This window comes from Aphis gossypii, chromosome 1, assembly GCF_020184175.1.
Source record: "Aphis gossypii isolate Hap1 chromosome 1, ASM2018417v2, whole genome shotgun sequence".
NCBI lineage: Eukaryota > Metazoa > Arthropoda > Insecta > Hemiptera > Aphididae > Aphis > Aphis gossypii.
In genome coordinates this window covers 68,518,779-68,534,034 of record NC_065530.1, presented here as the reverse complement: position 1 = coordinate 68,534,034, position 15,256 = coordinate 68,518,779, and the positions used below count along the sequence as shown (strand labels likewise).

General features: G+C 24.9%; 1 protein-coding gene across 1 annotated transcript; it reads right to left on the bottom strand.

Moving 5' to 3' along the window:
- Positions 1-368: 368 nt before the first annotated feature.
- Positions 369-4,835, bottom strand: LOC114129536 (kelch-like protein diablo). Its single transcript, XM_050197407.1, has 2 exons — positions 4,595-4,835; positions 369-3,844 (listed from the first exon to the last, which is right to left on the bottom strand). The coding sequence occupies exon 2, from the start codon at positions 3,771-3,773 to the stop codon at positions 2,034-2,036; it is 1,740 nt and encodes a 579-aa protein (XP_050053364.1). The 5' UTR covers positions 3,774-3,844; positions 4,595-4,835; the 3' UTR covers positions 369-2,033.
- Positions 4,836-15,256: the final 10,421 nt, after the last annotated feature.

Here is a 15,256-nt window from a genome sequence, read left to right as displayed (position 1 = left end):
ATATACCATTTTACCGAACAATCATGCTGGAGTACCGATGTACGAAAGTGCATAATATATTAATTGACTCTGAAAGATTTAATACTCTTAGCAGTTATATGAATAATTTTACTTACCAAATATAATATATCGATGTTACCATTTAATTTACTAGTCTTAAATAATATTATATTCATTTTAACACAACTAGTTTCGATATTATTTTGAATTTTCATAATAGTATTTTAAGCCTTTAAGGTCTAATATTATTGTTAGTCGCCGTACAAAATCATATAATATGAATAATATGATACATATACATGTAGAAATTATGTTTGTAAAATCTACACTTATTGGACAGTTATTTAATAATTCATTTGAGACGTAAGTTTAGGTTTTTATACTTTTTATTAACTACTACGCACTGGCATCTTTAATACAAGATATCTCTGAAAATCCGACTTTTGCACGGACAATAATTCTAGTTCCATAAATCGTAAATATCACCCTCAATGCGAGGGTTCAAAATATTACACTAGGTACGCAATACTCCAATAACCACGTTTCATGCTTATTGCATAAGTACAATATTGTTCGTCGTCTCTTCAGCTTCACACTTATTACTTATAAGTCGTTATAAAAAAAACATTTTTATAAGTTATTATAGGTCAATATTTTATAGAATAATGATCCAATAGATCGATATACCGTGTAAGTACATTATAATATACGAATGTTACTAAGGACATTTTAACCATAGGATATAGCCAGTACAAATTAAAATGGTTAAATATAATCTAGCACCAGTAATATTATTAATTATAAATACTATAAAATATTAATAACTAATATTAGTAATATTGTACAACAATTAGATATTTTTGTGAGTTTCAGTTAGTTTATTTTACATTTAAATTATTGATGATTTCTTTCTTTAAAATATCAAGTATGATTAGGTAATTTGAAACACATAAGAATGGCATTGTTACATTTTTTTTTTAAATGTATTAATAATAATTAAATATTTACTCACTATGTGCCTAAGTATATATAGCCATTACACATATTGAAAAATGAATAAAAGAACATTTTTTTTTTTAATTAAGTGCATATTTCAGATTTTGATTGCGAACAAAAAAAATCTTAGTCCTAATTATATCTAATAATATAATTTTAAAAACACTAAAACACATTGTTTGGTCTTAATTACTTTTAAAACTAAAAGGTTTACATTAGTTTTAAAATTATTTAATTTAATAATATATTATGGCCTAACATTGATTAATATTTTCTGAGTTTAAAGCTAAGTATTCAACTTACAGATTAATTTTAAAATTTAGCAAAATAAAAGGAAGACATTTTTTTATGCAGTATGCAAGAATTTATGATTAAATTTTACTTTTTCCTTAAACACATAAAATGTATACATCTCCCAAGTATTTTCAGATTGATAGATGTTATAAGTTATAACACAATATTGAACTATGTTAAAAGTTATTTAGTATACAATTTTACAGAACACATTAGGTTGTTATATATACCTACTTAAAAATCAATTTGAACATACTTTTTCTAACAGTTGATAGTATAGAATTATAACATTTCTGAACTCTATTAGTTATTATTTTAATTTCCTATCTATAAAATGTAAACATTCAACGTTATAAATTAAGATTTTTCATTTTTTTTCCAATTTCATAGTGGGATGTAAAAAACATCTTATTACATCAAGTTGTTCTAACTGAATTAAATTTTATTAACATAATATATATATTTTTATCAAATTGAGTTAACACACATTGTATGTATTATCAATTTATTTGTGATTAATACACCAAAGAAAATTATCTTTAAAGCTTTAAGTTACAATTAATATATATTTAAGTTGCATTGTATTGCTAAAAAAAATTCTACAATAGCACTTTAAAAATAATAATTTTTCTTAAATTAAAATACATCTCAGTGACTGATTAGAGTAGAGTAGAAATAAAACAATATAAACAATAAATCTACACTATTAATTATATAATAAAATAAACAGATTCTGAAATAGTTTAAAAATTGTTATCCGTTTGAGGTGATCTCATTACTCCAACACCACCTCCAAGACGCCTATAGTTCATAGTACCACAAAGCCGCCACTGATTTTGGCTTTGATCGTATACTTCAATTGTTTTTAGGTATGCTGTTCCATCGAATCCACCAACAGCATATAGTTGTCCATTGACCACAGCTAAACCTACACCGCTTCTTCGAGATGTCATAGCAACTATTGGAGACCACGAATTTGTATGTGGATTATATCTTTCAGCACTACTTAATTCCATGCAATCATCACGGCCTCCAACTGCATATATCATATCTTTATAAACAGCGCATCCCAAATGTTTCCTTCTTGTTGACATTGGTGCCATTACTGTCCATTTATTCTGTCTTGGATCATAACGTTCGACAGAACTTAACGGTGATTGTCCATCTGACCCACCAATCGCATACAAATAACCTCCTAATACTGCAACAGCAACACCTAATCTTCTTGTTGTCATAGGGGCCACTTTACTCCACTTATTTTCCTTAGGGTCATAACGTTCAACATGACTTAAACATTGTACACCATCTTGACCTCCTACTGCATACAGTAAACCATCTAAAACAGCCACTCCAACACTTGTTCGACATGAAGTTGTAGGAGCCACGTCACAAGACCATTGATTGGTCTGAGGATCATATCGTTCTATACTGTTAAGGTATGATTGTCCATCATGTCCACCAACTGCATATAATAAATCATTAAGTACAGCTACTCCAACTCCACATCTTCGCTTACTCATTTGTGCCTGCAACTTCCAATCTTCTGTCTGTGGGTCATAACGTTCAACTGAAGCTATAGCATCTCCACTACACCAACCTCCAACAGCAAATAAAAGTTGACCCCTTTGAGTAGGTTTGCGAGGTCGAGTTCGGGGTCCTTGCATTAAAGGTCGTTCTTGTGGTAACAGTAAATAATTTTTAGCTTCATCAACGAGATCTCTACATGTTTCATCACTACGAACTAATAAGTCAGCTCCTACTGTGCCAACTAGAAACTTGGGACTTAATAAAGGTAATCGTACATGCTGAAGTACCTGTGGAAGATTTTGCCGTCGCTCAGAAATATTATATTTCACCCAAGACATTGCAGCGCTGAACACTTGCTCTTCTGTTCTTACATTAAGTTCATCACTGGCAATTAAATCGATTAGTTGTGTAACTGGAAGAAGAAGAAATTCTTCACTCTCCATAACTTCTTGAAAATTATGCTGTGTGTATTTATCAGCTACACGTAAAAGATCAAGACAAGAATGTGTATCTGCAAATGCTCTGATGCCCAGACAATTTGATGGATCGAGTTGTCTTCTTAAAAACTCACAACAGATATCCTGTATTTCAGTTAACTGCAATAGACAAGCAGCTGGAAGAAGTGTTTGGACATTAGATTCTTCTACTGTGATTCGAGCTGAATAACAAAATTCAATTAAAAGTTCCATTGCTATTTCATCCATATCACGTATGGTGACTTCTGTTTGTCGAGACTCAGCTAGATCTCCATTAAACATAGCTCTGAAGTAAGGACTACACGCTGATAAAATGTTACGGTGAGCGAATATTTTTCGATTGTTGATATTGAGAACAACATCACATAATTCACGATGACGGCGCATAGAACTGAATTCGGCTAACATACATCTTGGATGTTTATCAGAGACGTGTGTTAGCCGATTAGGCAAAGGTGAATCTGGTTCCATTGGACCCATATGTAGTGCACTAGATCGTGCACTAATGGACGAAAAAAGATGCACAGGTGGAGAACACCAATCCCACGGACCTGTTGCAAAAAAAAAAAATAATAATAAACACTATACTTAATAATTAAAGATTCTATTAATTATTATCATTGATACATTTGGAAATATTTTTAAATGATTATGACATAATTAATTTTAAAGCTTAAGCACTTGCCCACAAGTATTAATAAAAAATTTTCCAACTATGAATTGACCTATCACATAAGCAAACCCAACCTTTAGCCCCTATGAGTATATTTATATTTTATAAATTATTTTAATTTTCATAATATCTTCAAAATGTCAAATGTGTTAATATTATTATTAATGTTGATTAAAACTAATTTTATTGTGAAACAGTCATTTAAGTATTTATCATACGCCGAGTCTTATTAAAAGCAAAACATAGAAGTGAGAATACAGAATAAATGATAGTTTTTTTTAATAAGATAATTAAAATATATGTAAAAACATAATAAAAACTATAAAAAAGATTTTGAAACTTTAAAATTCTAATTTTGCTAAGTTAAAAACTAATACATAAGTATAGATATACTTTGTTACTTCTGAAGATTTAAGAATACTCGTAGGTATGAATAATCATTAAATAGGTTATTTAAAGTGTTTTTTAAATATCTACAATATGTTCCAAAATAATATTAATTTAAAAAAGAATCTTGAATATATGAATTATTAAGTTATTCAGTATAAAATCAATAATATTATAGAAATGTCTTAACCAATTCTAATATCATAAAATAAAAACAAATATGTTGATTCTATTACTCTACCTTCAATTTTTGCAGTCTATTTATTAACAATTCTAAGTATAATAATGATGTTGATGTTTATATTAGTGTTGAACTCTAAATTATTTTAAAAATGTCTATAAATTAGATGTTAATGTATACATATTGTTAAGTGTAATTATTAATTTTCAATAAATTGTCTTTTTTCTTTTAATAATTTATTGAGGTGGTCGTATAAAATAAAAATTAAAGCTTTAAAACTTTACAACAATGATCATAATAATAATAATAAAAACAAATATTATCAATAATCTTATCGTAATCGACTGGGACAACAGTGTTACCAGTAAAACAAATGAAAAATACCAAGAGAATTATCTACGTGTTATCTTTCCTTCTCCTTTTATTTTTGTCCGCCACGTCCCTTTGTTCCGTGCTTAATGAATTGTTTTATTTATCAATACCTATTTAATTAATTACTTTTTATTCGGACTCAGGAAGTTAGTTAAAAAAAAGTTCGTCTCTGCGTAAACCTATCTATTTTTATGTATATTTTATAAAAACATCTGTATTATTCATAAGTTATTATTAAGGAATAAGGATAATAGGCGTGTTACGTACCTGATTATTCAGACAATTTTCAGACCTCCAAATTTAAATCAACTCAAAACTAATTTTATATAATTTGTACATATAAAATAGGCTAGAATAATATAATTATTACAATGCATAATATAGGTATCTAGGTATCCAATTTCATTTCATAATGCTCATGACAAACATTTTGTTTGTCATAGCGTTGTGCAACCGCTGGGTACCTATACTTTTGCTATTTTGTGCTATTTAAGTATAAATAGAACTGATAGTAAGTTGGTATTATTTTAAATTTTAGTTTTTTTTTCTTATTTATGTACAATAAAATTTTTATTTATTAATAAAAACTTGAAAATGTTATACAAATTTCCTCATAAATTACTTTTACAAAAATAAAAATATCGAAAATATAATTTTATAAGGGTTTGAAGTAATTGTATAGTTAAAAACTTAAAAGTAACTAAACCTAAATATATTTTTAACTCACTATAATTTCCAATTTTGCATTTATATTAGTACACATTTTGACAGCTTCCGTAATAATTACTAGAATAGTAGAATATGTACCTAAATTATTTTGTTGTTAAAAATTTATAAAAATTTTCAATTTCAAAATTAAATCATGAAAATTTAGTACATTTTCTATAAAAGTCGATCTTCGCAGTATTCTAAAAATATTAAAATACATCATTGGCATACATTTTTTATAGACATTTTAGTTATAGGTAGTTGGTATTTTTACTATAATCTAGCTGTTTGAAAATTTTATCAATACGGGAAAAATTGATAAATCATTTTGTTTTATTTATGAAATTACAATTGTTTTAAATCGACTAAATGAAGAAAACAAGATCACCGCTGGCTGTACACAATTTATTTTTATAAAGTCGCTATATTTTAACTTTGATTGTTTTCTTCTGATATTATATATTAAATCATAAAAACTATGTTTTTAATTATAATTATAATAATAAGTTAAGAATATATTTTTTTCAAAACTATTATATTATATATGTTATATGTAACTATACATGGAAAAAAATTCAATATTTTTTGTCTTTTGATATTAATTATTATTTAATTGGTACTTAATAAATGCTTTATTGAAAAATTCTAATATTATAGTATAGTGTTAAGTATAGTATATTATATAGTATTGTGTAATTTTTCTCAACATCTTTTATTGTTAAGCGACATACAATAACGTCGTCCATGTCGTTTATGAGGTATTACAAGAGGCGCGTTTTTTTATTGTGGTGTCTTCGTTAGTCCTAATCCACATTGTAAGCGAATACGAGCGAACGTCGATCGACTATAGTAAATAATAATTGATAATACAGATATTATCAAGAACAATTGCACTTTTTCGCGTATAAAATGTGTTCCATACTCCAAAATAAATAATTTATAATATATAGGTAATATAAACAAATAAATATTGAATTATACATTTAATTAGAATAATTTTAATTTTATCGTAGCACGACATTCGCCCATTTCCAGTTTACCAGTGTTGAATTTAAATGCGTATTTAATTATCTAACAAAATAAGTATAAGGCTATAAATGTTCGATTATAAATTAGCTTAGGTAACATGTTTAAATACATGATATATCGCAAACTGGCGTGTTCGTAAAACATAATTAATAAAAAAAAAAAAAAAATAGTCGTTATATACAAATGATACCATTACAGCTTCCTCTACGGGTACTATTATTTAAATTCAACGCAATTTTCTAATTCTTAAAATATACTTTATATATAAATGCATGCTGTATAATAATAAGTAGATACCTATAATAATTAATAGATAAAAATTTAGTCGAACTATTAAAATTACAATACGCTAAGTTTTTTTTAGTCTATAAAAGTATAACAATTGAAATAAATAAATATTACTCACATAATGATGTTTAAATGTGTAACGGAGTTCTGACTGATCAGCGTGAACATATTAAATTTAGTTCAATTATATCCATTCAATTTGCACTGTTTTACGAACTGGAGTTTGTAATCGTATATAACAAAATAATATAAAATATCGAAAAATCGAAAAATCGGTAATACTATCGTATGTGTATTGTGGTGTGTTGCCGGCCGGCGATAATTAATGTGTTATATACACAATGAAGAGTGAAGACTCGTATGTTAACCAACTCATATTTTACCTGTAGACAACCCGGAAACCAATTCGACAATTGGGAACCAATTCGTAGTCGTCCGTTATGTCGTTATGAGTGGTAATGCATAAGGATACGACAATGTTGACAATAAAATAAAATAATAATAATAATGTTTAAGGTACACAGTATATGAATATTACAGTTACAGAGATGATGTTCCACAAACAATTTTTATTCCGATCTACTTGATCACCGAAATCCTCTAGTCACCAAGATTTCATCTAGGTACCATAACTACGGTTGATTCTCTATCTATATACATTTATTAAGAGCTGTAAGTCATTAAAATACTTATATTATATACTACATTACAACTACAACAAATACTAAAAATAATTTGATAAGTCTAAGTGGGTATCTAATATCTATACTTACACATATATTTACAAAATACATAAAACTGTCTTACTTGGACGAGGAACCTACCTAGTTTGAGTTAGCCGTGTTTACTAAGACTTACATAAAAATAATTTCTTACCACTATAAGTGGACTCGCGATATACCTTTTTTAAAATGTACGTTTAATTAGCTGTTGTGTAACATTGAGGTAGGTACATAATATGACTATTTCGGATCCATGTTCTGAAGAATAGCAACAGTCATTAATTTAAAATTACATCCATTGTTGTGAGCATCTATACGAATCTAAAATGGTGTAATGATTTGTATAGAATATAAAAAATAACAAATTCTACTTGAACAATATTATGATTGGTTCAAAACGTCTGAAACGAGTTGACGAAAACATTTAGAAATTATAAATAAAAAAAAATAATCGAAGAGACATAAAATATATTATTCATGAATATAAAAACTGACGTTAGTTATTTAAATGTTTTTACAAAATTATAACGATAAAAACAATAGTTTAGAAATAAGCAGTTTATTAGTTTTTTATATTTATTAAAAGAAAATGAATAAAAAATATCATTTAGCCAGCATATTTTATTGAAATTTATTTTATTATAAATTTTATAAGTATATTTGATCAATGCTATGAATAATCAACTGAAAGGTTTATAATATATTTTTATTAGTATTAGATTTGGCTATACAACGTTAGAGTGCACCACTATTCACTTTATGATTTAAAATAAATTGTTAATGTACAAATAGATAGATAGCGGTTGTATTACAGTTTATTGAGATAATAGTGTATTTATTTTTATTTTTTCATACTCGATTTAATTGACATAAAATGATATTTAAAATTAATATACAAGTTTTATTATTACTTACTATGTATTATTAATCGCGCATAATATTATAATTTATAAACAATACCGAAATTAATTATAACTAAAAATTATAAATTATTTTTGTTTGTTTTATTTTATTGTTGTTAATGATAAGTAATTCAATTTAAATTAATAATTTCTTTGAGCTAGGTATTTGTTCATAATATTTTCAGGAGCTTAAAAATATTTTGGGTTTACTCGTTTAAATATTTGAACTGTGGAAATAGTTGTTTTTGTTAAAACATTAAATATAAATTTTATATTTTATACATCTTTATATTTCTTATAGCAATTATTTACTGCAAAGTATATCAAACTTTTATATTATAGTAAATTATTATGAAATTATTTATAATCACCTAACATTATTTTTAAAAGCTAGTTCAACTTAGGTATCTTTGGTTGTTTTGTTTCGTTGAACTTACTTTTATACATACACATATCGTAGGATACAAGGAAAATAAATTTTATTGTTGAGACTATAGACATCTTGTAATGGAGTAGTCCGTTTGCGAACTCTATAATGTAAAATAGTATATACATATTATTTTTCCAAACGATCGGCTGTTTTATAGGCTTCTTGCAGCCAAACAGCAATTGGGTCGTTTAAAAAATATACAATTATTATAAAGTAATTTATTTATTGTATAATTTATTACCTAGGTATACACAAAAAAAAGAACAAAACAATTATAATATGTAAACTGTAACCTGTATAATTATCTATTAAATTTATTTAGTAAAGCTGTATATTATACTGTATAGTTTTTGACTACTATACTACTATTGTTATTTATTTTTATAGTATATATTATTAATGACACTAAATATTATAATATAAACAAGAAAGAAAATATATTAGGTAGTAAATTTATATTTATATTTAATTATTGTCGTATATTGTTTTTTTTGTGGTATTTGAGCTTCACAGCACATTATTTTTTCTGATAAGCGCATCTATTTGTTTTACACGATGTTTTTCAAAAATATTTTAATAAATAAAAAATAGTAATTCAAATACATAATACCTAGTCAAAAACTAATAATTATAATATAATTTATTAAATAAATATAATAGGTATTTATGTAAGTTATGTACAATAATTCTTTTTTTTTTTTTGTATAAGAAATAATTACAATACAATTACTATGTAATAATTATAATTTTTAAAAGGCCAAAATACTGTTAGTTTACTAGCAATAAACATTTAAAAATAGTCGGCAGTGGGGAAAAACAATAAGCAGTTCACAAACATCAAACGGAATTATTCTATTGTAAAGAGTTTAATCTTTTTGCAGCAAAAAAGACTACTTTTTCATATGGCTAAAAACATATTTATATTATTTAGTATGCATACAATGTATAGGTAGTCTATATACACGTATTATTGTACACATATATATACTAATATTGAAATTGTATGTATGAAGCACATTTATGTGGTATTAAATCATTAACGATTAAGTATTGCAATATTGCTATATTTAAATAATTCATAATTTTTGTTATATTTTATAAAGAGTAAAATCATAATTATTGTTCTCAATCTCATTCTGCTCCTTTTTTTTTATAAAAAGGAAGACATTAACTATATACGTTACACGATTTTTTTCGGTTGATATAAAAAAAACATACTTCGCAATTCGCAGGGAATTCTATTCAAGGGTAACTTTATCCCTTCCAGGGTTGTTCATTCATAAATGTTATTTAAGGATCAATAAACTGCTGGCATTCACGTCATCAAAGCGTGGTTACCATGGGTACTTGTTGCGTGTCCCTTGACGTCAATGGTATCATCATTTACGTCACTGGCAAGTGGAGACAATTATGAACGAATATAATTTTTATCTAGTAGTTCAGTACTACAACAATTAAAACATTTTTTTTTCAAATGAATTGTAATATAAAACCTACCTATTGGCTAATTATAAACGTCATCACGTTAAAACCAATGAAATTATGTTGATTCATTGCGTATTATCGGGAATATATCGTAATAAAATACGTGATACAATAGGAAAAATTATAGTTAACAAATTAATTTTTCTCATAATTAGTAATATATATTATAACAAGGATGACCAATATGAGTGTGTTTACGAGCTATATGGAGTGTGGACACATACAATAAAATTATACTAAGAGCCAAGAGCCAAAGTGCTTAAAAATACATTTTAAAATTTATATAATTTGATAAATTTTTATAAACGCTTACAAAACAAAATTCAAATTCATAACAGTAATAAGAAAATTTTGATTTTATAAATAAGATGCGAGCCATATCTGATTATAACGATAGCCACATGCGGCCACCCCTGGTATATGGTATATTATGATGAGTTGAATTAATTACTGCCAAGAATATTGTATTTATTTTGTTAATGTTATTATGTATATATCTACAATATAATAATAGAGAGTTAAAAGTTTCAAGTATCTCACAAATAATATATTTTTTTAAATACAACAATATAACTAATATCATTATTCTTCGTTTGAATTTCAAGTTGGAATTTTCATAAAATAAATTACGATTATATATATTTTAAAATTGTTGGTTTCAGTATTAACTGTTTATGAGACAATTTGTATTAAATTTTCTATTCTTAGCTATAAACATTTTATAAAATTATTTAAATATTTTCTTGACCGAAAAATTTAGAAAAAATCATGTTTATGTAACTTTGGTATTATTAAAAACCTATATTAACAACTTAAGAAGAACTTTTAATTAATTTTAAGGTACTAGAGTTTAAGTTATTAAAATAAAGGATAATTAATTATAATCATAGTTTATTCTAAATTATTCTAAAATATTCGTATTATATCATTACTCATTAAAAACTATAAAGGAGTATAATATAGTCAGCATAATGAACATACCTGATTTGTAGTTAATCATTTAAATTTTAAGGCGTTAATGTATGCTTCCTTTCTGCTGAATTCATATTTTAAAGTAAACATCACTATGTAAAATAAAATCTTATTTTTAATATTTTTTTTTTTTTGTATCGTATTTTCAAATTACTATTAGACAAAAATTAATATTTATCATTTTTTTTTTAGTTATTATTTTAACAGTTATGAATTTGTTAAGTTAACGATTGGTTCCTAAAAGATTTGATAACTTTATAAATAGTAATTGTTGATTTATAAAATGATAGGATACATACATGCATAATTGTTTATTAGTTGACTTGTAATGCGTATATATTATAGTTGAAAATTTATAAAGTTTACAATTTTTTCGACATCAATAATTAGTATTTATTTGGAATATATTGTGTTTTGATTAATTTTAAAACATAATATATTGTATTTATAACTATAAATATATTTTTGTTTATTTATTTATTTTTTAATCAAGACATAAGCCATTTGATGTGAGTTTACATTATGTACAATGCACAGTAAAAATACTTGATCTACGATTTCAACAGTTATGATTTGCTTAATTAAAGAACTCATCTTTTAATGATACTTCAATGTTGATTTTCAAAGTATTATAACCATTGTAATACCTATCACAAATAAATACTATAAATTAGGGCTTGACTTCATCAAAGCCATTATTTACACCTTACTGTGTATAGGTAAATATTATATGCATCTAATAATATAAATTTATAGTTTTAAAGTTTTAAAGTTTAAGTATTTATTTATTTTTATTTCATCATGAAATAATTTTAACACAATAGTTTAAGTCATTATTAATTTACTATTTCAAAATAGTTTTAATATCAAATAACATTTAAAATTGTTGAAATTAATGATGTCTTATAATAGCGACTAGTTGAGAGAGAACCGGAGAAGCTGATATTATTATGTTAAAAACATCAAGAATTCAAACATAGAAAAACGATTCTTTTATGTAATATATTCGTGGGAAAGATGACAGTCAAAGCTAACGCATATAAAAAAAATACTAAATAATAAAACTATATTAAAAATTCAATTAGGTGGTCCCGTAGTTATTATCGTGACTAATTATCGACGTCTTTGAAGGAGGTCTATTGTTATCCATTTGAATTTTGGCCTACCGAAAATTGTTTATTGTTGGCTGGTCCACGAGGGCGGTCCGATAAGGCCTCTTACGAATTTAGATTTCTTCGTTCTCACGATTCTCTATTATATTATGACAAATCAGTGTACAAGATCAAAACTATTTTTTTAGTTTTTAATCAATTAAAGAACTTACAAAACAAAACTATTTACACGGAAAAACAAATCAAAAATTATAATTACCCGTTTAATATATTATTTATTAAATTAAATTACGAACCAATATAGAACGTATATATTTATCAATCACCATAAAAAAGTTAATATAATATAAATATATTAATTTCAGAAACAATTGCTCTTTATCATAAGATTCACAACATGATTTATATTAGCAAGCATAAGAACAATATGTCACTGTACCACTGCACCATCGCACTCGTGAAATTTTTTTTTGTTACCCGATGAACTAGAGATGGATATGATTTGATACAAAATAATGACCTTTATAATACTATTAACAACATAAACTTTAGGTTCAAGTTCTCCTACAGATTCTGATCCAAACTAAAACTATTATTGATACTGATTTTAACAGACATGGATTATGTATATTATGTTTTATGCAACGAAAACAATTTCGCAACTGGTTCGCATAACCAATGAATACTTAATATTGATTAATTGTCTGACAAAATTCCACGCCCATTTGCCACCTTCTATTATTCGAACAATGATCAATGTTGACCAAAATTGTTTTTATTTACAACCGTTTGAAATTGTTGTATGGTAGTACAATACTACAATTGTCGTTTTTTTGGCTACTCTTGTCTTTTAACCAACGATAAATTAAATAGAAAATAAAATGACCGAGAAATAAAACCACCGTGATGTGAGCCATACAGTGAACACACTTTTATGACCCATTGTGACAGGCTGACATGAAACAAATGGGTACTGTAAACTGTTTGTATTTGTCGACTTTGTGTTCTGAAAGAGTGATATATGACATGTCTGTTAGAAATAAAATAAAAAAGGAAAAAGGCTTTAATCCAGGCATAAAAAGTATAGTAAAATTGTATACCTAGATAATAAAAAATAAAAAATAAAATTATGATTAGAATAAGTAGGTGGTATTCAAAAAAAAGAACAGAATAATGACATTAACATTCAATTAATGTTAGAAATAAATTTAAAATTTAAATTTGAAAATTGCTTACAATTTATCTTTTAGAAACGTATAGGACTTTTTTAAAAAAACTATATATAAATAAATAATAATATATAATATATATTAAAAAAAAAAAATAATATTTCAAACTAATTTGTCCAGGAAACGACTTATTGAATATTTTTATCAGTAATGAGTTCTAATTTATTCATCTTCAACAATATTTAAAATACCAAGTAAAAATATGTAAATTGGTTATATTGATGAATACCTAAAAACAAATTAAGTTTAAACGTGATTAATGTAAGCACTTTTTTATTTTTTATTTGTCCTTGTTTTACTTTTCAAATATAATATGTATACTCCGATTGTTGTTTTTAGTATGTATAAAAATACTTTAAAATTAAATTTGTTATAGTTTAATATTATAAACTATAGTATACCTATATATAAACTAAGTACATTTATTCAGTTATAAAATACATTTTGGGAATCCCTGAACATTTTTAAAAATTATGGGGCTTAAAATTTTATTATTTTATTTTGTACACTATATATTACTACTATATTGGTAACTGAAAGTAGTGTATAACCTTAGATTCTAGTAATTACTAAAATTAGAATTTTTATTATTTTTATATAGTTAAAATTTTAAGAAGATAATGATAATTATGATAATGGATAATGAAAATGATATTATAAGGAAGTTTTAACATATTGTAACATATTGTACTTGATAATTTTATGTAGGTAGCCAGGTAGGTAAATACAAATTGGGTAATTCTTTAAAATATTATCTTAAGTATTTCTTATTGTAATATTTGTTATATATTTAATTTCTAATTTTAGGAAATCTATAACTATTTTTATTAAAAAAAAAATATATGAATATAATAGGGACAATGGATAATATTATATATAAATTATAAATACTTATTATCTATCAAGTACTAAATAATCAATGAAAAAATAGTATCAACACATAAGTGTAAATTTTTAAAACCTTCAATAGGTATACTTCCTATTATTTCCTATAGTGAAAGTGTATAATATATTTCCTTAAATTAAGTACGTTTATATAAATTTAAATGTCTATGGTATTATGCTTGTATATTTTCAATTTATATTAGCATTTAAAAATAAACATTTATTTTTAGTTTATATACAATGCAAATAACATAAATAGTAGTAAAATCAAACTATGCAAGTTCAAATACTAATAATCTAATAAAATTTGTTATTCATTTAAAGATTTCAACTACTGGATACATCTTTTTGGTACATATAAATATTAGTTAAAAGTGATTATTTTACTGGGTAATTTGATTTTTAACTATCTAAAAATGACAGTTGGTGATAATCAGAATATTTATCATTTTTGTTTTATATTAATTAAAACGAAAATTAAAAGCCTATTTAAGTGTTGGATTCTGTGTAGAGTGATGAATGTATTAGGCAATATTATTATTATAATATATAATATATTTTATATGTTATTATTAATTTTTTTTTGTT